The following is a 23,146-nucleotide window of genomic DNA, read 5'->3' as shown; positions in this document are numbered from 1 at the left end:
GGTCTGCTTAATTCAGACACTCTGTTCATCACCACCCCCTTTTCTGAATCATTTTTGTCCACCACAAGCGTGGAAGGGTATACTCAGATGAAGGTCCCTAGCTCATTGCACCATCAGGATTCAAGCAAGCCGGGCCGAAGACGGCTGAAATGCCAGAAACCGGTCCCCGGTAGCTTGTTTCCTTCCCAGTATAAGAATTGGCTTGGTAGTTTGGTCTGCCCTGTTCCCATGATGCACTGGGCCAGGGTCAGACTAATTTGCATATAGCCATGTTCTGAGCTGGGATGGTGCAGTGAGCTAAAAAACGGTGATGGATCAAGCCCTGATCTTTGGACTGGGTAAGAGTGGTCTGCTTAATTCAGACACTCTGTTCATCACCACCCCCTTTTCTGAATCATTTTTGTCCACCACAAGCGTGGAAGGGTATACTCAGATGTGAGTCCCTAGCTCATTGCACCATCAGGATTCAAGCAAGCCGGGCCGAAGACGGCTGAAATGCCAGAAACCGGTCCCCGGTAGCTTGTTTCCTTCCCAGTATAAGAATTGGCTTGGTAGTTTGGTCTGCCCTGTTCCCATGATGCACTGGGCCAGGGTCAGACTAATTTGCATATAGCCAAGTTCTGAGCTGGGATGGTGCAGTGAGCTAAAAAACGGTGATGGATCAAGCCCTGATCTTTGGACTGGGTAAGAGTGGTCTGCTTAATTCAGACACTCTTTTCATCACCACCCCCTTTTCTGAATCATCGCTGGTTAGAGGCGGCAGACCCGGGAGCAGAGGACGGCCCGGGACCAGGGTTCAATTCCCGACGCGGCAGGGTCGTGGACCAGGTTCAGCGGACTTGATAATTCTCACCTCGGTGCCTACTCTAACCAGGGATCACACTCTGCAACTCTGGGCATTAGCTTGCCTCATCTCCACAACGGCCCCCCACATACGCCAGGGATGCCTGGCTTCACCTTGGAGATACCCAGTAGGGACCATCTCACAGGGAAAGCCAGGAAGGGTTCCCCAGCGGTCTATTGTGCAGAGATACTCCTTCTGGAGTCGATTCTAGCGCGTTAGAAACCCACCATTAAATTTAAATTAGACAACCAGGTTCGCCGAGGGGGGTATTTTACCTGCTACGTCCTGCGGGACTTTCTGGTTGGAGTCCTGCCACAGAACCACCGCTAAATAGGTACTGCTTTGGTATCTATTCAAAAGATGAGGAATATGCGGCTAGAAGTTACTATCCGTAGAACAAGTTACTTAACTTATGTAATGCTCTTTCTGGTAGAGACTCTCTCTAGCTGAAGATTCTTCACCGACCCTCCAATCCTCCCCGTTTTATGATTGGACTTTATGCATTGATTAGATCCAAAGTCCAGCAATCTGCATGATGGGCACATCAATTGTTTTTGGTGCTCTGCATCTAGGGACACAGATACTCTCGAAATCAACTGATGTCAGCGGGCGGGAGTGACGTCTTTATAGGCTCTGCACGTCATTTCTGTGGCAGAATGGCATCAGTGCTGAGCCGCACTGCACCACCTACCAGCAGGCAGAGGTATTGCTGGATCCATACTGACACCTGGGGAAAATTCAAACAATGAGGAATCTGCTGCTAAATAGTCTCTACCAGAAAGAGTGTTACTGAAGGTAAGTAACTTATTCTTTACTGGCAGCATTAGCTTTTTAGAGGTACCTAATAGATATTATTCGCTCTGCGTGTCCATAAAAAGTATATACCACCACCCTGGATTATTAATTTTATACACTGTTATGACATTGTTTAGCATCTTCACTGATATGGTGCTGTTCAGACCAGCCATAACCATACCGGATGTGACATCGATGGTACCACCCAGGTCCAGCCGCATCTGTCCCTAGATGTAAGAACGTCCCTGTCCAGTGGTTCTAACAGTCACACTAGTTAGCTGCCTTTTTCTTTTGTAGTTAATACTTGCATTACTTCACGCTGCTAGGTGGCATAGTACGACTTGAAGCCAAATATAAGGGCTCCCCCTAGTGTGCATCAATGCTATGCTTCTGTATCTTTCAACGCCGATCCAGAGTACCTACCGCTCCTGATTTTGCTGGTTTTTCATCAACTTCTAAACTTCATACAGTGTGCTAAGGAACAATGTCTCCATTGAAAGCAACTGGATTTAAGCTGTGCCACCACTAAAGGAAGGAGATCCCGGTGACAGATCCTCATGGGATGTGTCTTTGATGCTTGGCCTTGAGACACAATCCTGAAGTTGAGTGATATGTTTGCCCTCATGCAAATAAAGGGGATTTGAGACCAGTAGGTGAACCTGTAATTCAGCAGGCACAAGAAGTTGTGCCTTCACATAGATCCTGCTCAACCATGATCGTTCCCACAACCATTCCACTTCCCACTCCACGTCTTCTGGAAAGTCCACGTCCAATTGCAACCATAAAAAAGTGAAGAGTGACAAACCCCATCCCATCACACCGACTCAAAGGCATCATCAATATGTAAGTTGTACTCCATCGAGGGTGCAAGTCCTTCAATCGACTCCTGAGCTGATCCCGAAGGTCCTCCGTTTTCCTGGTCCTTGGTAGACCCTGAAGCAGATTGAGACCTTCAAAGAGGCCAGGCTTCGACTATTCAGGGTGCTTTCTGCTCCCACTTGCGAACCTTCAGTCCCCAAGTTACCGCAAGGGCATTCATTTGGGTGACTGTGGGCGGGTCCAACACAGTCTGCCCCCTTCTAACCCCCTATCAGGTGGTTCCACTAAAGACTTCCACACTACCCCCCCCCCCCCCCCACCCACAATCCACCCTGATGCTGCCAGGGCTAGAAGATGATTTGATACTGACGCCTATGTCATATTGTTAACAGATGTGAAATCACCCCCCTTCATTTACACTAATGATGCTTATACCTTAACCTATGAAAGGCCAATGGGCTTGACAGTTTCCCTGAAATGGAGCTGGACTCTCCAAGTGAGCTACAAACTAAGTGCCCCATATGTAGTGATGATTCATAAGGCAGCCTAGGTGTTAGAGCAAAGCAAATGTGTGTGCAGAAATTCTAAAGCCTAGGTTGGCTCGCTGAAACCACTGCTTCCTTTTAATGATGCTCTTACGGATACTCTGATGGTTACCTGGTTCAAACCATAATCCCTCCCACCGGTGAACAGGCAGGTGGCTAGACATCGTAGACAGGTGCCAGGTGCCCATATTCTTCGACCAAGCACTCGAGAGAGCCTTATTGTGCAGGGCTCCTCAATATAGGGAACCTTAGAGGATTGATGCCTTTAGAAAACTCATGTATTCTTCAGCCAGCTTGACGTTGTGATTTGTTAATGCAGTCTGTCTGTTGGGTTGTTTCACCCATACTTATTGGGACATGACCATCACGATCTTGCAGGCAGTCCCATAAAGTCAGAGGCCTCTTTGGCCTCGAGGATACATGATGGACAAGATGCACCCAGATATATTAAACTATTCAGGTTTCGGATACTGCGGATTGCCTTGGCAGGGCGGTTGGTTCCAGTGTTGCCATTCAACAGTATGCCTGTATGACTTCTCCAGCAATATACAGGCTTCGCTGATGGGCCTGCACCTTGATGGTTTCTGCCTCTTCTGTGAAAATATAGACTCCGTTTCAGAATGGATAGTAGAGCTACAGCATGTTGCCTGGGACTGTTGGGCTCTGCCGAGCAATTTGCTACACATGTTTTGGAAATGTGGGGCTGCTCCAGAGGCCCAGTATTTAGACAGACTTCCTAACCAATGATGCAACAGGCATCCTGTCCTTTTTGGTCCTTGGTCCGTGGTCATGGATCTGGCAGACATCGTTTAGGCCTGCAGGTTTACCATTCTTCCAACTCCTCCTCCCCTGCTATACCAGCCAACAAACTAAGTCACTATTGGGGCAGTATGGAGTCAGCTCACATCGCTTCCTTACAGCAAATGAAAGCATTGCTGTATAGAATCTGGATACAATCTGGCACATGGGGAAATATGCTAAGATGAGGAATCTACAGTTAAATAGATGAATCCTAAAACTCTCTAGTTTCACCCAGTTTTCTTTAGCTCCAGAAGATTAGACAATTTGCCAGATTTCTCACCCTCGAAGCCCTCATTCAGATCGTCCTTGCATTAGTCATTTCATGAACAGGCTATACGAATTCACTCTACCATGGCCTGCCTGAATACTTGATTAGGAGATTACAACTGGTATGAAATCCCACAGCCAGGCTTATTTACCAACACCCCACGAGGTCCCCCTGATGAGGAAACTGGACTGGCTGCCAATGAAACAGTCCTTGCTTTTAAGACTGGATGCTTCATCTCTAAATCCTTTTACGACAATCTTCCTAAATTTATCTCCTCCAGAATACAAACGTACATACCCTCTCGTAACTTGAGGTCTTCCTATCTTAACCTTCTGGTTATTCCTCCTTTTAAGAAGAGACTAGGAGGCTCTAGATTTGTTGTATTGGTCCCCCTTCTCTGGAATTCTCTCTCCCTTAACATCAGAATGACGGCCTGTTATTTCAGCTTTAGACAACTTCTGAAAACATGGCTTTTCACACAAGCTTACAAATGAGATACTGAGCTGCATGTTATGTTCCTATTCTCAGGGCCAAGAAACTAACCCTGGGCGTAGTTCGCGGAGCCGCACTCCGCGGAGCTACGCGAAGACGCACTTGCACTCCGCGACCTACGCGTAGCTCCGCAGACATGCGTAGTTGCTTGCTAGACCCGCTTGCGCGCCGTTTTTCGTCTTTGGAAGCGCGGTGCGCGTGTTCGGGGCGCTGCCTGCATGCTCGGGATGGCTAGCGCGCTAAGTTACCCAAGAGGTTTGTCCCGCCCGCTTGCGTTCCCTTATTTCCTGTTCCGGGTCACAAGTAACGTGTTCGGGTTGTGCAAGACATGTTCGGGAACTCATCTTCTCGTTCGCACTACAAAAGTGCGTGATAGCGCTAAATATCGCGCGAACCTACCCACGCGGTCGCGATGGGCGCAGCCATCTTGGATTTCACACTCTCGCTAGGGTTTACAAACATAGTGGCACACGCGACCGGGAAAAAGCGAGCGCAGAACCAAGGTAAGCCATTGCCGTGCACGCGATAATCTTATTCAGCGCGAGAGAACTACGCTACGCACCGGATCGCGGAGTAATCGACAGCTACGCGTTCTCCGCGGAACGCGGAGTTGCCGAAACTCCGCAAGCTCCGCGAACGGAGCGTAGTTCTTCGCCCAGGGTTACAAGAAACCAGCTGGTGTACTTGTGCTAAATAAATATTTGTAACATAACACTCCGTTACATAATCTATTTATGTTATCAAAGGCAGATAAACGTGTTAATTTCTTTTGGGCTTTACTTTAGTAGTGACACCCGAGTGTCCTTTATGAACATAGCTTGCACTTGGAAAAGGTGTCCCCCAGAACAGCTGTATACGATAGGTATAATTGACGATGACTGCTCTGTCAGATGTTTGGCACCCTGTGCCGATTTTCTCCACGTTTCTTGGACATGCCTTGGAGTATATCTGTTCTGGAGGTTCATTTTCGACGCCGTTGATTAGATCATGGACCTGCAATTAGAGTGCCCTCTCCGTGTAGCATTATTGGGCTATTTTAAAGAGGTCACTCACCTTCCCGAGCTGCAGAAACTGAACAGCCTTTTACTCCTCCCGGGTAAAAGGGGAGTTTCGATCAGTTCGGCTGGCTAACTGGCTCAGGGATTGCAGCCAATGACTGCAAAGGAATTTGTGATGAGGTCACTTCCTACGCTTTGCAAAGGTGCTCATTTAGTGCAGGGACCCATTTAGCAATTGCCGTCTCCCAAATGTGCAATATGCCACAATAGCAAACCGACTTAAATCGACTTAAAACCTGCTATATGTAGTTATCCACTTTAGAAGGTCAGTTTTCGTTTATTTCCCATATATGTCACTCTGTTGTTTCCAATGGCTTTCTAGGTGATGCAGCAGTTCTTGAATATTCTACAGGACTGGAGGAGAAGCAAACTTTAGTGTTGGGGTGATCTGAGGATCTGCCTTAGTTCCGCTGAGCTTCAGGTACTTTACATTCAGTCCTGGTTTAGCTCAATTCATGTTCTAAGTTGTTTGAGGATAGTTTATGAGGGAGTTGAGTACTGTTGGCCAATTTTTAGATCTTGATGCTACACCTATAGTATGTGATTACTTTTAGAAATGTTCTTTTTTTTATTAATGATCAGCTTCCATGGAGCTGTTACAGCTCTCCCATCTCCCTTCTCTTGAAATGGCTGCTCTGTTGCATTGTCCTTCCAACTGTCAAATCTTGGCCTCGTTATACAGACAAATTAGACTGCAACTGAAGTCATTGAAGTTATCCTTCAAAAAGAAAGGTGTGATGTCATAAAGGGAAACCTTGTTTCTTTACTGAAAACGTTGTTCATCACCATCTGACATCAACGAGTTGATGTGGCATGAGATTTTTGTTTGATCCATACTGTGCCTGGATGGAACTTCCAGGTACAGTACACAGGAAAGTGAGATTCACTTATAAGAGAATGATGGAAGAGAAAAGTTGGAAAAATGCACATGAGAACATAAAATCAAGAGACCAAAGGAAATTATGGGTCTGTATGAACAAATGTTTCAGACCAAATAAGCCACCATTAGCGATAAACATTGCCCCCAGTTTGGGAAAATGTATACAAGCACTCTACGTGGAGTCACCCAGTGATGGTGTAAAATGCAATAAATGGGATAACACCAACAAATTAGAGTATGAAGCCACAAAAAAGTACAAATGAAACTATTACAATAACATCTGCCCAAGAGGTACATATCTTTAAAAAAATGCGATTGGGGTGTGCCTGGGCCAAATAGCATCCCGCCTATGGTGTTCAAAGCGATGGAGAAAAATAGTCACCTCTCTTCCGGTATTATACAATGGGAGGAAGCATTTCTGAGTCATGGAGGGGCTCCCTGCTTGTACCAATCCATAAAATAGGCTAACAATCTAATCTAATCAGATGATTGCCCTTATGGATGTAGAGGGGGAGTGCTATGCCAGTATTATACTCAAAGAGCTGGCAGCAGAACATAAATTGGTCACATATACGTACAAACAGGTTTCCAAAAGGGCTTTCACATCGAAGATAACGTAGTTTGCATATTCTATTTGATCGAGGACACGCTAGTGATAAAAGAGTAGGGCCTTTTACTTAGCATATATCATTTTTCAAACGGCATTAAACAGTGTAGGCAAAATTAAACGACTAGGGCATCCCTCTGTGGTTCTGAAAATTTTGGACCCTGCTATATGTGGTACCAAAGCCCAACATTCTTGTCAGAAAATATCATCATACCATGACGATTTTGGTATTGGCAGACCAGTAATGATGAGGACATTATTACTGTGCATTTGCGTCACGATTGAGTGACGAGAACACCCCTAAATCGTACTTCCTGTCTCGAACCCTCGGGTTCCATTTTGTGAGCGGCATCCATCTTGTGGTTGCCCTTACATAGTCAATTGACCCAGGCCAAATTCGAGCTGAAAGGACACGTCCACCTTTCCTGACTCCTCTGTGACCTGGGCGAGCTGCCTTCACTGCCTCCAGCCAAACCTGTTCGGGCAGTCCCCAACCCAGTGGCCGAGCAAGATTAGCATCAAGGCACAACATGTCATAAACCATTTACCGCATACAAACCACACTTTATCATACACACACCTGTCCCTGTTTCTTCTTTATGGCTAGTTTTACAAGGAGGAGGTGCCCGATTTTATTGGGGTTTCATCGATATCTGATGGAAGTTCTGGGCCTGGCCAGGTAATCTATCACGAACTGGACAAACGAAAATATGGGCTTGCCATCATGACTTTGCTTTTTCTTTATTGTGAAAATAGGTTTATGGTCGAATTGTAAAACCAAGAATTTTTGCCTGAAGTGTAATATCGTGTATAAAAAAGAGAAAGCCGGCTCAATAAAAACGAGCAGTCTCCTGAGAATATACACACCGTGTTGTTGTACTTCTAGGACGCCTGTAACTTGGTTGCAGCCAATAAATTCGATCTTTGACTTCACCTAGAAGACTTGTGTTTCTGTGGTCTGAATCAGGAAAGTACCCGAGGTCTTTGGGTGTTGCCCTGACACCGCTGGGTTACCGGATCAGTACCGGTTCTGAAAAACCCAGTACATCATTTGGCGCCCAACGTGGGGCGGTATCAGCGGTACCGGTCCAAGCCAGATGTTCGTGAGGAGCTTTGTGTGAAAATTCCGGAGGACGGCCAGCCACTTCAGCGACCCCTGTATGTCGACGTGGTTCCGAAGGTCTTTGTTGCGAGGTTCCCCGCGTCCCGACGGCTACGAAGGACTGCTGCCCTGACTATCGCCCTGATTTGGACCCATTGATGTTTGGTAAAGCGAAACATTAGACGAGCCTTCTGGTGACGTCATCGATACCTCAGTTAAGTATAAGTGGAGCGTCTCCCAGTCCTTAGTTTGTTTGGTGTCCCCTTTGTGGGACCGCTTTGATTTGGAACTTGCAAGCGCCAAAGCCGAAGGACTCGTGTATTCACGAGAAATATCGTAATCGATAATCCTTTGAAGTTTGAAGCTAGACTAGAGAGCGAAGATGCCTGGTCTTAGCAGACTTGGAAATTTGTTTTGTCTTGGTTGTAATAATAGGGACTCCCGACTGGAGGACTCGTGTCCGGTTCTTCCGATTGGAACTCCAACCTATGAATTATATGTGAAACATGGGGTAGGCCCCATCACATACAATGAAGAGGTAGAAGTGTTCAGCAAACGCCTAAAGGTAGAGGACGTGGAAACGTCCCTCAGAATACACGCGCCTTTCCACCTCAAAATTCCATGAATAGGTTTGATCAGCAGAATAATGCATCTGGTAGAACAGCTCAGTACTACGCTGATGATTACTATGCAGAAGATGAGTATATGGAAGGTAATGACTGCTAGGACAGCCATGGACAAAGAGAGGGAGTTGTTTCAGTTCCAGTAGATCAGAGTGGACCATACGACGAGGTGATTACATCAGGTGTGTCAGAACCTTTTCTGTTGGATACTGGTGCTACAAAGAGTTCTATGATGCACTCAAAACTCCCTGGCGCACCTTTGTCTGGCGAAATGAATGTTTCTGAAGGTTTTTCTGGCGCCCCAGTTAGGATCCCGATTTCATGTCCTATGCCCTTGTGAATTCGAAGCACCCCTTATTCTGACAACAGGTTGTGGTGAGAACTTGTTGGGATTGGACCTGGTTAAAAGATTGTATGCGACTTTGTATTGTTCTCCTTCAGGAGTACAACTTACACTAGGTAAGAAAGTGGTTTCTCCAATGTATTTGTCGAGGGATAAAATTCCGACAGAATTGCTGTCTCTCCCTGATATACTTTGGGCTACTGGACCTAACGATGTGGGTCTCTTAGAAATACCACCATATGTTGTGACATTAAAAGCTAATGTTAGGATGCCACGAATTCCCCAATACAAAATTTCTAGTGAAGGAGAAAAAGCGTTGTTAGCGATCATTTACGATCTGATTGAAAAAGATGTGATTGAAGAGACAAGAGGCAATGTTTGCAATAGTCCTGTTCTGCCTGTGTTGAAAAGAACCGACCCCTCTCAGCCACCTGTGTACAGATTTGTGATTGACCTTAGAGAGGTGAATAAAATAGTAGTGCCACAATTTCCAGTTGTTCCTGACATTACTGCCCTGTTGACTATGATCCCAGCCTCTGCAACATGGTTTTCGGTAATTGACTTGAAGAATGCTTTCTTCAGCATCCCAATTGCTGAAGAAAGTAAGGATATTTTTGGCTTCCGTTTAGGAGGACGAAGTTTCCGCTTTAAACGCGCTCCCCCGGGCTACTGTGAAAGTCCATCAATACATAGTCAAGCTCTAAAAACACAGCTTGATACGATTGTTTTACCTGAAGGCGCTACACTCATTCAGTATGTTGATGACTTGCTTATTGCTGCAGATTCTGAGGAAATATGTAAAGAAGCCACGTTGTCATTGTTGCGTCATTTGTGTGATCTGCATCACAAAGTGTCCCTGTCTAAAGTACAATATTGTCAACAAGAAGTGACCTACTTAGGTCATCTCTTATCGAAGGCGGGAAGGAAACTGACCCCAGAAAGAATCCAGGCAATTGCAAAATTAAGTGTGCCAAGAACACAGAGAGAAGTGCGTGCTTTCTTGGGTATTACATCGTACTGTAGACAGTGGATTCCACATTTTTCTTTACTGGCCAAACCATTGGTGGCATTAACATGTAAAGGTATACCCAATCCTGTGCCTTGGTCTGAAGAGTGTCAGAAAAGTTTTTCTGAATTGCGCACAGCATTATGTTCGGCTCCTGTGTTGGGTACGCCCGACTACAGTAAGCCCTTTACATTGTATGTCCATGAGCGAGAAGGTTGTGCATTATCAGTGTTGACACAGTTGTTTGGAGACAAGCAGCGTCCATGTGCATATTTTTCGTCGACTTTGGATCCAGTAGCTAAAGCATTGCCAAGTTGTTTAAGAGCAACAGCAGCAGCAGCTGTTTCGATTCGACAGTCCGCTGGTTTAGTGATGAATAAAACGTTAGTAGTCATGGTTCCTCGTGCAGTGGACACATTATTGGACAGAACCAAGACACAGCACTTAACTAGTGCTAGATTGTCAGGTTACGAACTAACTTTGTTAGCGAGCCATGTGCACATCAAACGATGCAGCACACTAAACCTAGCCACATTGTTGCCAATTCCGGTTGAGGCAGAGAGTGCTGAAGAACAACACAATTGTTTTCTTAGAACAGAAGAAGAAACAAAAGGGAGAATAGACCTCCAAGATACTCCTCTTGTTGAATGCGATGGTACCTTATGGGTGGATGGTTCATGCTTTAAGCTCCCGAATGGTGACACGACTGCACCATATGCTGTCACTACTTTGCATACAGTTGTTGAAACTGCACGTATTCCACATAACTCAGCTCAGGCAGCAGAATTGATCGCACTCTCAAGGGCGTGTGTTTTGTCAAAAGGAATGAAAGTGAATCTGTACACTGACAGTCAGTATGCGTTTGGCGTGGCTCATAGTTTTGGACGTTTGTGGCGTGAACGTGGGTTCCTGACTTCGCATGGTGCAAAGATACAACATGGTCAGCTATTTAATGAGCTTCTTGAATCACTGACCTTGCCTCTACAAGTTGCGATTGTAAAATGTAGTGCTCACAAGAAGGTGACTGATGATGTTGGTCGTGGGAATGCATTTGCGGATGAAGTTGCGAAAGAAACTGCAAGGAATGTAATGAGCCGAATGTATGTCGCAGGCCCTGCGAGATGGATTGGTGATGGTGGTATGTGTGAAGACACGATTGAGAGTGTGAAGTCTATACAATCCGAGGCCACTGAGAAAGAGCTGAATGAATGGAGAGAAAGCAAGGGTAGATTGGATGCGAATGGCTGTTGGGTCAAATTATCAGAGCATCAGAGATGGTTGCTACCCGATGGGTATGTGCTTGCAGTGGTTACAATGGCTCATGGAATGGCCCATATCAGCGTGAAAGGGATTTGCAAGTTGTTGGCTCCAGTATAGCAAAATGCTGGAATACCTAAATGTGCAGAGAATGTGGTCAAGAACTGCATGGTGTGTTGGAAACACAACCCTGGTAGGGGAACCCCAACTCCAGCTGGTCATTTTGCACCTCCTACGTATCCGTTTGAGGTTTTGCAGCTAGATTTCATACACATGGAGAGGTGCAACAATTTAAAATACGTACTCGTTGTTGTCTGTGCCTTCTCAAGATGGGTAGAAGCATATCCCCTCAAGGACAATACTGCCTTGTCCACAGCAAAAGCCCTTGTCAAAGAATTCTTCCCCAGGTTCGGAATGCCTAGAATGGTCTGGAGTGATAATGGGAGTGAATTTGTGGGGCGAGTGATGAAGAGAGTGTGTGAGAGTCTAGGCATACAACAGAAGTTCCACGCTGCAAACCACCCCCAATCAGTTGGATTAGTAGAATGCTACAATGGCACCCTAAAACTAAAATTGGCTAAGATTCAAGCGAGCACTGGTCTCAAATGGCCTGACGCTTTGCCTTTAGCACTTCTATCCACCAGAATGACCGTGCATTCGAGAGTGAAACTCAGTCCCTAGGAAATTGTTTTTGGCCGCCCGGCCAACATATGGGGGGTGCCCAGACCCACCAGGCTCAGTGAGGTAGAGCACCCTGTTTTGCTTGACTACTTGTATTAATTGACGGCTAAATTGCGTGTTTTACACCAACAGGTCCACAACAGTCTACCTCAGGCCTCTGAAGCTCCAGGACATCCTATCGATCCTGGATCTCATGTGCTGATAAAAAACTTCCAGCGAACAAAGAACGCACAGCCCAGGGGGACCGGACCACACCTCGTCCTTCTTTCCACTAGATCAGCCGTTCGTGTGGAAGGAAAGAAGAACTGGATCCACGGGACCCACTGCAAGAGGGTCCCGTTACCTCTGCCTTATGACCGGTGGGTCCAGGAAGGAATTGCTGACTCTGAGACCGAAACGGTGCCACGGTTCTTACCCTTCAGTGATGCACGTTTGAAAGGAACTACTACAGAGAAGTAGAGCGATAACATTCTGCAAGGATCTGTGCCACCGTCAATGCAATTGGACACAACTGAGCCTGAACTTTTGTTTCAAGACAACACAGCACCGGGTCGAAACCGCTATAACTTGAGGCCCAGACGTATGGTTAAGGGCAAATAAAAAAAGTTTTTTTTCCCCTCTTTTTGATTGTGCAGCTCTCTCATCTGGGATACTTGCTCATTTTTGATTTTCGAACCGCGATCCGGTTCTGCTGCTAGGGTCGCGGTTGCCACAGTCTTTGGAGTGCAGCTGGAGACAATTAGGTCGACTGTTCTGGTTGGTCTAAGGGAATTACCCTGGACTGAACAGAAGCACTCCTTAGCAGAATCAATCTCCCACCTCGAGCAGCAACTTAGAGGATGGAGTTTCCTAAGATGGAGAGACCTGCTAGACCAGCAAACTTTGAAAAGACAATATGCACTGTGATGGCAAGAAAACAATTTTTGATAATATGCATTTTGATGTTGTGTAGCATAATGATGTTTTTGGTGGGCTATACTTTGTTCACCTTTCGAGTTACATTTGTACACGACACTCAGCCCACACCTCCTCCTACTGTTTCGCCGCATTCCTTTCACCCTCTACCTGAACATGAGTCTGCCAGAAGATTAGAATTTGTAAACAACTCATTCGTTCAGCTCCTACACCAGCACCAGTCTGTAATGAACACAACGAATTGTTGGGTATGTGGACTTATGCAACACATGACAGACAAGGGTATCCCGTATTTTGTTCTGCCATTTAGTTACTATGGTTCTCTGTGGGCTTTCCAGACAATGTTCCTGTTTGCCATAGAACCGTACCCCCCGCGTCCCGCAGGAAGAAATTCAAGCAACAAGGCACTAGTGACAGGAATCAGAAATATGAGCAGGGATATTGACACATATAGGACAATTCCCAGAGACGAATTGGAGCCTTTCAGTAGATGGAACATAACTAAGTATGGGATTTCCTTAACTGAGAGCCAGAAAGCAAAGAAATCCTCCCCAATCTGGATAGTACCCCATCAAGGTCACCTATGTCTGCAGGGAAATGGCAAAAACCCCAGAGCCCAGTTAGGGAAGAGTGTTTGTACTGAGACTTATGTTTTCTTGTCTCAGACCTCCCCTTCGTTCCTAGCAGCTAAGGGTACCTACTTCGTCTGCCACGACAGAGCATATACATGGTTGCCCCCTGACTTTTCGGGCACATGTTTTATCTCGTTCCTGTTGCCACCCACCTACACGGCCGAGGCAGATAACCACAGGACAAGGACAGTTAGGGGTGTCGTGAGTAAAGACGACACTGCGGAACAGGAGTTTGGGGATTTCGCAAAGGGTTTTCTGCCGTTTTTGGGGGCCTATGGTGAACAGCAGGAACATTCGCCAACTGACGAGGGTAGTTGAATCCGCCGTGATTGAAACGGCTGGTGCCCTTAGTAACTTGACTGCGGAGCTCCAGTCGGACCGCCTTATGACTCTTCAGAATAGGGTTGCCCTAGATGTCATACTTGCAGACCGTGGTGGGGTATGTAAAGTGATCCAATCCAGTTGCTGCATTTTCATCCCTGACAATGCTCCGACAGTATACCAGGCCATCTCCAAACTGCACAAAATCTCTGAGTCCATTCATGTGGACAAAGGAGACTGGTCCTTGCTGGGGTGGTTCTGGGAACTGATATCTGCCTGGGGATAGAAGATTCTGATATTCATTGGAATGGTCTTAGCCATCCTGTTCATGTTCTGCCTGTGTGTGCAGTGCGCCCCTGCAATATGTGGCCTCTGTGCTACATCATGTGTAAGGAAGCCTGTGTCAAGGGACGAACTAAGCAACAGGATGATGCTACAGCAGCATCTCCATGACTTCATGAATACAGATTTGGACTCAGTTTAGCATGAGTTATTGCCTATATATGGGCAAAAGGAGGGTCTGTGGTTCTGAAAATTTTGGACCCTGCTATATGTGGTACCGAAGCCCAACACTCGTGTCAGAAAATATCATCATACCATGACGATTTTGGTATTGGCAGACCGGTAATGATGAGGTCATTATTACTGTGCATTTGCATCACGATTGAGTGACGAGAACACCCCTAAATCGTACTTCCTGTCTCTAACCCTCGGGTTCCATTTTGTGAGCGGCATCCATCTTGTGGTTGCCCTTACATAGTCAATTGACCCAGGCCAAATTCGAGCTGAAAGGACACGTCTACCTTTCCTGACTCCTCTGTGACCTGGGCGAGCTGCCTCCACTGCCTCCAGCCAAACCTGTTTGGGCAGTCCCCAATCCAGTGGTCGAGCAAGATTAGCATCAAGGCACAACATGTCATAAACCATTTACCGCATACAAACCACACTTTATCATACACACACCTGTCCCTGTTTCTTCTTTATGGCTAGTTTTACAAGGAGGAGGTGCCCGATTTTATTGGGGTTTCATCGATATCTGATGGAAGTTCTGGGCCTGGCCAGGTAATCTATCACGAACTGGACAAACGAAAATATGGGCTTGCCATCATGACTTTGCTTTTTCTTTATTGTGAAAATATGTTTATGGTCGAATTGTAAAACCAAGAATTTTTGCCTGAAGTGTAATATCGTGTATAAAAAGAGAAAGCCGGCTCTGTAAAAACGAGCAGTCTCCTGAGAATATACACACCGTGTTGTTGTACTTCTAGGACGCCTGTTACTTGGTTGCAGCCAATAAATTTGTTCTTTGACTTCACCTAGAAGACTTGTGTTTCTGTGGTCTGAATCAGGAAAGTACCCGAGGTATTTGGGTGTTGCCCTGACACCGCTGGGTTACCGGATCAGTACCGGTTCTGAAAAACCCAGTACCTCACCCCAAACCCTATTACCCTATTAAAAGCACTTATCTCTTTGTACTCAGAAACCTGGGTATAAATAAGTCCTCTCCCGATGGTCCCTCACCAACAGAATTAAAACTAATGAAGAATTAATGTAAGGATGCATATATTACCGGAGTGCTTGGCAGAAGTTTTTTTGTGCTTTCAACCTCCTTCCAGTTAATGGTAGAAATGGGTACGAAAACAATGATGGATCCTGGAAAGCTGTACATTTCAGAAAAGTAGACAAAATTCTGAATTCAGCAAGGGGTCATGTTTGTAGATCTTTCAAGGTTTCGTTATAAAAACGAACAGTTAAATATAGGGAAAATTGAAAATTAGTTGAAAAAAACAGCCATTTGTGTCATTGTTTTCACCTGTAACTTCTTCTAATTATGACAGCTGTTTGAAAGCATTATACTGTTGCATCCGCTGGACCTTTGTGGTTGTGGGGATATATAGGACGTGTAGGTTCACTAAGAACCTGACAAACCCAGAGCCAATAACTGAGCGAGTGTCTTGCAATGGTTTATTATGTACCGGGTATATAGCAATTAATTTGGGAAAATACATACTTGGAAAAATCAATATTAAAGACACCTATATATTTCTGAAATTGGAACAAAATATAGTTTAGATTAGAAACAGTAAATATTTGCACATTTCCGAAATTGTGTGTACCCATACTAGCATGAGAATTATCGGTCATTTTTCAAAATGACTTCTTTTTAGGTCGCTGCTGCACTGCCCTATTAAAACGACCTCTTGGAATCAATCTGTACTTTTCACACGCTCATGCGTGTTTTTTTTTGTTACTTTCTTTCTATTGGTTTTTGCGTGCGAAGGCATCACGCTATTGGACACAGGCGGGTGCATGTCCCACCTTTGCCTGGAAGTGTAGCTGCCCACAGCCTACGGCTTGCGGTTACGCGCAGCAGTACGCAGTGTGCCATCTGTTTTTCGTGTGCAGTGGCAGGCACAAGCGCTCGCGCACCTCACCCGAGCTTGTTTTGTTTCTTGTTTTCGTTTCGCGTCCGAGTCCGACACGGGAGCGCACGTAGGGCCCATCTGTTTTTTCAAATCCGCGTGGCAGCGCTTGTTCACAGAGCATACTATCTGCCAATTTGTTTTTGTTGACAGGTCCTTTTAAACCCCATGGCCATCAGGCAGTCTCCCTGTCTGCAGTGTCGACTGCATACTGGCCAGAGTGCTTGTGGGGCGCCGAAGCTCTCTGACACCGCACGCCCTTTGAACCCCAGTATCTGGCGCGCGCTGGGATTCTGTTCTTTTGGGGCGGGAGTTCACCTCTGCTTTCTAAAACAATGACGCCACTATCGGGACAGCACCGCCGGCTCGTCCTCAGGTCTCGCATTCCAAATATATGTTTAACAAGGCTCTCATGTTCTCTCAACAGAAACTTTCTCACTCCAAAATCAACAGATTATGGCTGCGTTTGTTTTCACAGAGAAGGTAGGAGGTGTGCGTTTGACTCAACGCATGAAACACTAGCATTGGACTTAAAACCACGCCCCGTTTCTCCTGCTCTGCCTCGCTCCAGCTCCCTCAGTGCCTGTGTATGCCTCTTTGTTAATATATCAAACAATATTTCCAGTGTGTGTCAGCACCAAGCCCGTGCTCTAAAGGGCGCAACCCTGAGGAGTTGTGTTCTGAGGCGGCAGTGACACGGGCATCTAACTTGTTCGGTCCTGCAGATGGGGTGCTCGGGCCAGCAGTGTCAGGTTGATGCTAGAACTAGCAAAGGCAGCAGCTTCCTAAAATAGAAGACATGTAGGCAATAGTGCAGCTTATCAGTCAGTTTATCCACATCCCTCGCGCTGTGCTGCACACTGCTGGCACTAAACCGAACACCCGCAAAGCAGGCATCATTGTGCCGCTTGCTCGTCCGGCTACGCCTCCTTGGGTTGGGTCTGTTTTAAGGAGCCAACATCACCCTAGCACTCTGGTGGAGTTGTAAGAATAAAAGGCTGGGCTGCACATAAGACTGTGGAGGAGTAGCCCTCTGCATCGAATCCAACTCCAGTGTGGGTAGGCCTAGTGCCCGCGACAGGAAACGGCTCAAAATGCAACGTGAAAACACTTTATATATTTACAGTGAAAACTGACCCTTTTTTTGCAAAGTGCCTAGCTGTAGATTTTGAACCCTAGCTCTGCCGTCACCTAGGGAAACCTAGCAAACCGATACAGTTTTGAAAACTAGACACCCAGGGGAATCCAAGATGGGGCGACTTGTCTGGCTCTCACCAGGTTCTGTTACCCAGAATCCCTTGCAAACCTCAAAATTTGTTTAACCCGTTTACCGCGGCAAACATTCCCCCGCGGTGTGGGCGCTCTGAAGGGTGGGCGGGGCTGCGTCGTTCGCAGCACCAGGGAGCGAGTGCTCCCGTCTGCCGAGGGGACACTGAATGGGTTAAAGAAAACACATTTCCTGACATTTCTGTGGTGGACAGTTCTGGAATCTGTATGGATCCACAAAATTCCATGCACCCTGCATTCCCCAAAGTCTTCTGGGAAAAATGGTACCTCACTTGTGTGGGTGGGTCAGGTACCCGCGACAGGCGCCCAAAACCTATTGAGGCAACATCAAAATTACAAATCACAAAATAACCTGGTTTTGCAGGGGGGGTCCCATGTGTTTTTGGCCCCGGGCTCGTCAGCCATCTAGGGAAACATACCAAAACCCACTCATTTCTGAAAACCTTACACCCGGTGGAGTCCAGCAAGATATGGCTTTCGTGGGTCCCCCAACCTTTCCCTACGCAGAATCCCCTGCAAACCTCACATTTTGTTGAAAAAATAATGCATTTTTTTCTCACATTTCTGTGTGAGAAAGTTGTAGGATCATCGGGCTTACACAAATGTCGTACTACCCAGCATTCCCCCAGGTCTCCCGATAAAAATGGTACCTCATGTGTGGGTAGGCATAGTGGCTGCAACAGGAAATGGCCCAAATTGTACTGTGGAGACTTTAAAATTACCTATAACAAAACTACCTGGTTTTGGGGGGCACCTGTGTTTTTGGTTCCGGCTCGCCGCCACCTACGGAAACCTACCAAGCCCACACATTTCTGAAAACTAGACACCCTGGGAAGTCCAATGAGGTATGGCTTGCGTGGATCCTCCAACGTTTCCCTACCCAGAATCCCCTGCAAACCTCAAATTTAGTGAAACAAAACACATTTTCCACATATTTATGGGTGGAATCACCGTGCCGGCACACATGTCCTACCCCACAGAATTCTCCTTAGTGTTCCGAGTAAAATAATACCTCACTTGTGTGGGTGTCCAATGCAAAATTGTCTAAAAACATATTTTTAAAAAAATGTAGCGCTTAGAATTGTAGGTGCTATACCCTAAATCCCTATGTTTTGGGCTCTTCACAGTCACAGGCCCTTACCCCATCCACGCAAGTGAGGTGTAATTTTACTCGGGAGCCTCAGGAACGCTGGGTGGTAGGAAATTTGTGGATCCAAGTAGATTCCAGAACTTTCCCAGACAGAAATTTCAGATAAAGTGATTTTTTTTAGCTAAATTTGAGGTTTGCAGGGGTTTCTGGGTAGGAAAATGTTGGGGGACCCACAAAAGCCATACCTCGCCAGCGAGACATCTTGGGAAACCTACCAAATCCACACATTTCTGAAAACTAGACACCCGGGGGAGTCCAGCGAGGTATGGCTTGCGTGGGTCCCCCAACGCTTTCCTACCCAGAATCCCCTGCAAACCTCAAATTTAGCTGAAAAAAAATCACTTTTCTCAAATTTCTGTTTGGGAAAGTTCTGGAATCTACGTAGATCCACAAATGTCCTACCACCCAACATTCCCCCAGGTCTCCTGATAAAAATGGTACCTCGCGTGGGTGGGTCAAGTACCCGCGACAGGCAAGTGCCCAAAACCTATTGAGGCATCTAAATACAAATCACAAAACAACCTGGCTTTGCAGGGGGATCCCATGAGTTTTTGGCCTCTGGCTCGGCGGCCATCTAGGGAAACCTACCAAAACCCACTCATTTCTGAAAACTAGACACTCGTGGAGTCCAGTAAGGTATGGCTTTCGTGGGTCCCCAACATTTCCCTACCCAGAATCCCCTGCAAACTTCAAATTGTGGTAAAAAAATCAATTTTGACACAAATGTCCTACTACCCAGCATTCCCCCAGGTCTCCCAATAAAAATGGTCCCTCATGTGTGGGTAGGCATAGTGGCTGCAACAGAAAATGGCCCAAATCATACTGTGGAGACTTCAAAATTACCTATAACATAACAACCTGGTTTTGGGGAGGGGCACCTGTTTTTTGTCCCAGGCTCGCTGCTATCTAGGGAAACCTACCAAACCCGCACATTTCTGAAAACTTGTAACTGGGGAGTCTAATGAGGTATGGCTTGCATGGATCCCCCAACGTTTCCCTAGCTAGAATCTCCTACAAACCTCAAATTTTGTGAGACAAAACACATTATCCACATATTAATGGGTGGAATCACTGTGCCGGCACAAATGTCCTACCCCACAGCATTCTCCTTAGTGTTCCGAGTAAAATGATACCTCACTTGTGTGGGTGTCATATGCAGAATTAGCTAAAAACGTATTTTTAAAAAAATGTAGCGCTTAGAATTGTAGGTGCTATACTGTAAATCCCTATGTTTTGGGCTCTTCCCAGTCACAGGCCCTTACCCCATCCACACAAGTGAGTTATCGTTTTACTCTGGAGACTGAGAGGAACGCTGGGTGGTAGGAAATGTGTGGCTCCACATAGATTCCAAAACTTTCCCTACCAGAAATTTCATTAAAAATTGTTTCTTTTTTTTGTGTTAAATTTGAGATTTGTAGGGGATTCTCCCCTTTCCAATGATACCACTCCCGTCTTTCTACGTGATCAGGGGGCTGAGATAGCCCCCTGAGCACATAGAAAGTGAAACTGAAATGAGCCTAAAGGCTAATTGCAGTTTCGGTTTCTATGAAATGACATCAGCGGGACGTATGTGCTGATCGTTATTTCCTAGAAACCACTAGGGGGCCCGGGAGCCTCAGAGGCTCTTCCCCTGCTCCTGAGGCTTTGGGGGAGAAAAAGAAATCCCTCTGGTCCCTCACCAGAGGGATTTCCTGTGCCATGGTGTCGGACACACTGGAGCAGTCTGACACACATGAGCACTTATGCATCGGATGGCTCCCGCGCGTCCGACGCATGCAAGGGGTTAAAAGCTAGCTTTGTAGCTTACTGTTTGAAAGCAAAAAAAGCCCCGGATCACACTCTAAAGAGCCAAATCTAGTAAATGATAAATAATCTTGGGTCAACCTGACACAGAGTTATAATGCATCGCATTGAAGCCTGTGAAATTTGGTCATCCTCACCCACAGCCGTGGCTGTAAAACTATTAACTACACAAGCAAAATTAATATCAGCTGAACGTGATGCATTAGCAATGAAAAACCTGAGGCACCGCAGTTGGGCATTACATTCCAACAGTGGAGGCTTTCCAATTATTTTTAGTCGTTAAAGCCTATAATGAAGCGCCAACTAACAAGACTACGGTTCAGAATAATCCTACTGCTGGGAAATAGCCACACAGTGCCGACTCTGCAGGAAAAGAGAAGGAAACCGCCCCATCTGGCGTATCCTAAATATACAAATTTGTATGAAAGGTGACTCCATGCAATAAGCCGCTCGTTTTTTAAATTAATGACAGCAGCAAAATCCCTGATGGATTCTGACAATTGTATAGAATTTTAATGATCTTGTGCGCAAGTCTAGCCATCCTTTTTAAAGTGTCGATAATTCAGTGATTTAAAGAGTGCAAGGTCCATAAATTGACATAAGCTTTTATGGAATGATGGAAAAAGTGTTTTTTAAATTGTTCTTATGCAATCAATTGCAATGATTTTAAGTAATTGTGCAATAAAAACCTATCTATCCACATTGGAAAAGTGTGGAAGATAGACCATCCATCAGAAAGAGCATTGCTGAAGGTAAATAACTTGTTTGTTTACATGAATTATGTACACAATCTACTGATGCTACATACTGTGGCAAGCTTTCAAACCGCTTGTAATTCCATGTAGTGAATTTTTTCTGTTGAACCCAATAGAAGAGATAAATGGGTGAATGCAGGCAAGTTGGCTGGTTCTGAATGTCTGCATAAGCGAACTGCTTCTACTAGGGTTGAGCTCCATTGTGAGAAAACTAGAGGAGACCCATAGTACGCCAATATTGGTGATAGCTGTAATGTCACTGTTGGGGTAACTTCTGATATCGGACTACGGAGGTCCATGCCAATTTTCCAACAGTGCTGCAACATCTTGAAAAAATACATAATGATTCTTGCTGAGTTGTGGGATGTGTAATACAAAAGGAACATTATAGCTTGACGATTAGATGGTGGCACTGGCTCACTAGAGCCAGTAGAATGACATTCTGAGTCCTCTAACTAAGGAGTTCGGAAGCTTATAATTTGGGCTCCGGTTTTGTTTTTTTACATTTTTATTTCTAACATTTTTGTCACTATTTAACCATATTTTTATTTTTTTGAGCCCATCATTTGCGTTTTGAGAATAGAGTTGTAAAATGGTGCATTTTCATATGTATTTAATTGATATACATGCATTCATACTTTGATACCTTTTGTGATTTAGCATGTTAAGCAGTTTAATATACCAAAACACTACACCCACAGTAAATATTAGAATTATACTACAAATATATGTTCACACATGCCTGTTTTTTTTAAATGCCATCTTGTTTTTTTAACTCCCTATGCTGTCTATCTGATTAACTGTTGGTCTGGAATTCACAAAAGACAACTTGGAGAGTCACTCACATGAAGCTCAAATGTCAGTATTTATCTACAGACAGGAAGAATACACATTGTTTTAGGTCTGTTTTTATTTGTAGAAACCAGTGAAAACGGAAAACCTGGAACTTTGCTTATAACCCAGGATGGGTGTTAAGATTGCATGGTAAAGGATGGCTAGTGGTGGAATGAGATCTCTCCAGAGAAATTTAATAAAGGATTATGCCTTCTAAGTAACTCTTGACATTATACATTTGGAACCCCTCGGGAAAAGAAGCAAGAAGCAGATGGTTATTTACTTATAATATTATGTATTCATACTTTGCCGTTAAAACAAAGCACCAACTTGGCTACTCCCCTTTTCTTCATGCAATGTTAGTTTAGTCTTGTTAACCCCCGTTCCAGATGGGGAAAAGGGCTATTTGATTGTTGGTAGTTACTGTTTATTACTGCAGAAGAAAGAGCTTTGAGTTTTTACAGGGTGACATATGTTCTGACATATGGGAACAATTAAATCTTCCCTTTACTGTGTGCAAAATTAATGATATCACTTTTTATTTACAGTGGTCGATGGAAAGTATTTACAGGCAATGAACTGGCCGCTTTACTTGGATGGTGGATGTTTACATGCTGGAAGGAGAATAATCAGCGAAAACTTGATGTGAAGGATATTTACATGTTGGCAACAACAGTCTCTTCTAAGATCTTGTCAGCAATCGCACTTAAGGAAGGATTTCATTTTGAAGTAAGAACCTGCCTATCTTGTAATTAATTGCCGAGATAAGTATGTCACTAAGCTTTTTATACTATAGTATGGTGGTGCATGCGTTTTTATGTGCTTGAGAACAACCTTCCTCACTCCCCATGAAAAAAAACATAAAGAAATTTTGTGAATGATGTAATATGTGACATCATCAGCAG

At 45.3% G+C, this 23,146-nt stretch overlaps 1 protein-coding gene across 1 annotated transcript in view; it reads left to right on the top strand.

The window, feature by feature from the left end:
* Positions 1-23,146, top strand: part of PGM2L1 (phosphoglucomutase 2 like 1) — a 680,235-nt gene that overhangs the window by 419,205 nt on the left and 237,884 nt on the right. The window contains exon 9 of the mRNA XM_086933811.1: positions 22,790-22,970. Coding sequence (XP_086789937.1) covers positions 22,790-22,970 — 181 coding nt within the window. The remainder of the gene's footprint in view (positions 1-22,789; positions 22,971-23,146) is intronic.

This window comes from Lissotriton vulgaris, chromosome 8 (assembly GCF_964263255.1).
Source record: "Lissotriton vulgaris chromosome 8, aLisVul1.2, whole genome shotgun sequence".
Taxonomy (NCBI): domain Eukaryota; kingdom Metazoa; phylum Chordata; class Amphibia; order Caudata; family Salamandridae; genus Lissotriton; species Lissotriton vulgaris.
Note: the sequence above shows the minus strand (reverse complement) of the source record. Positions and strands in the feature narration are given on the sequence as shown.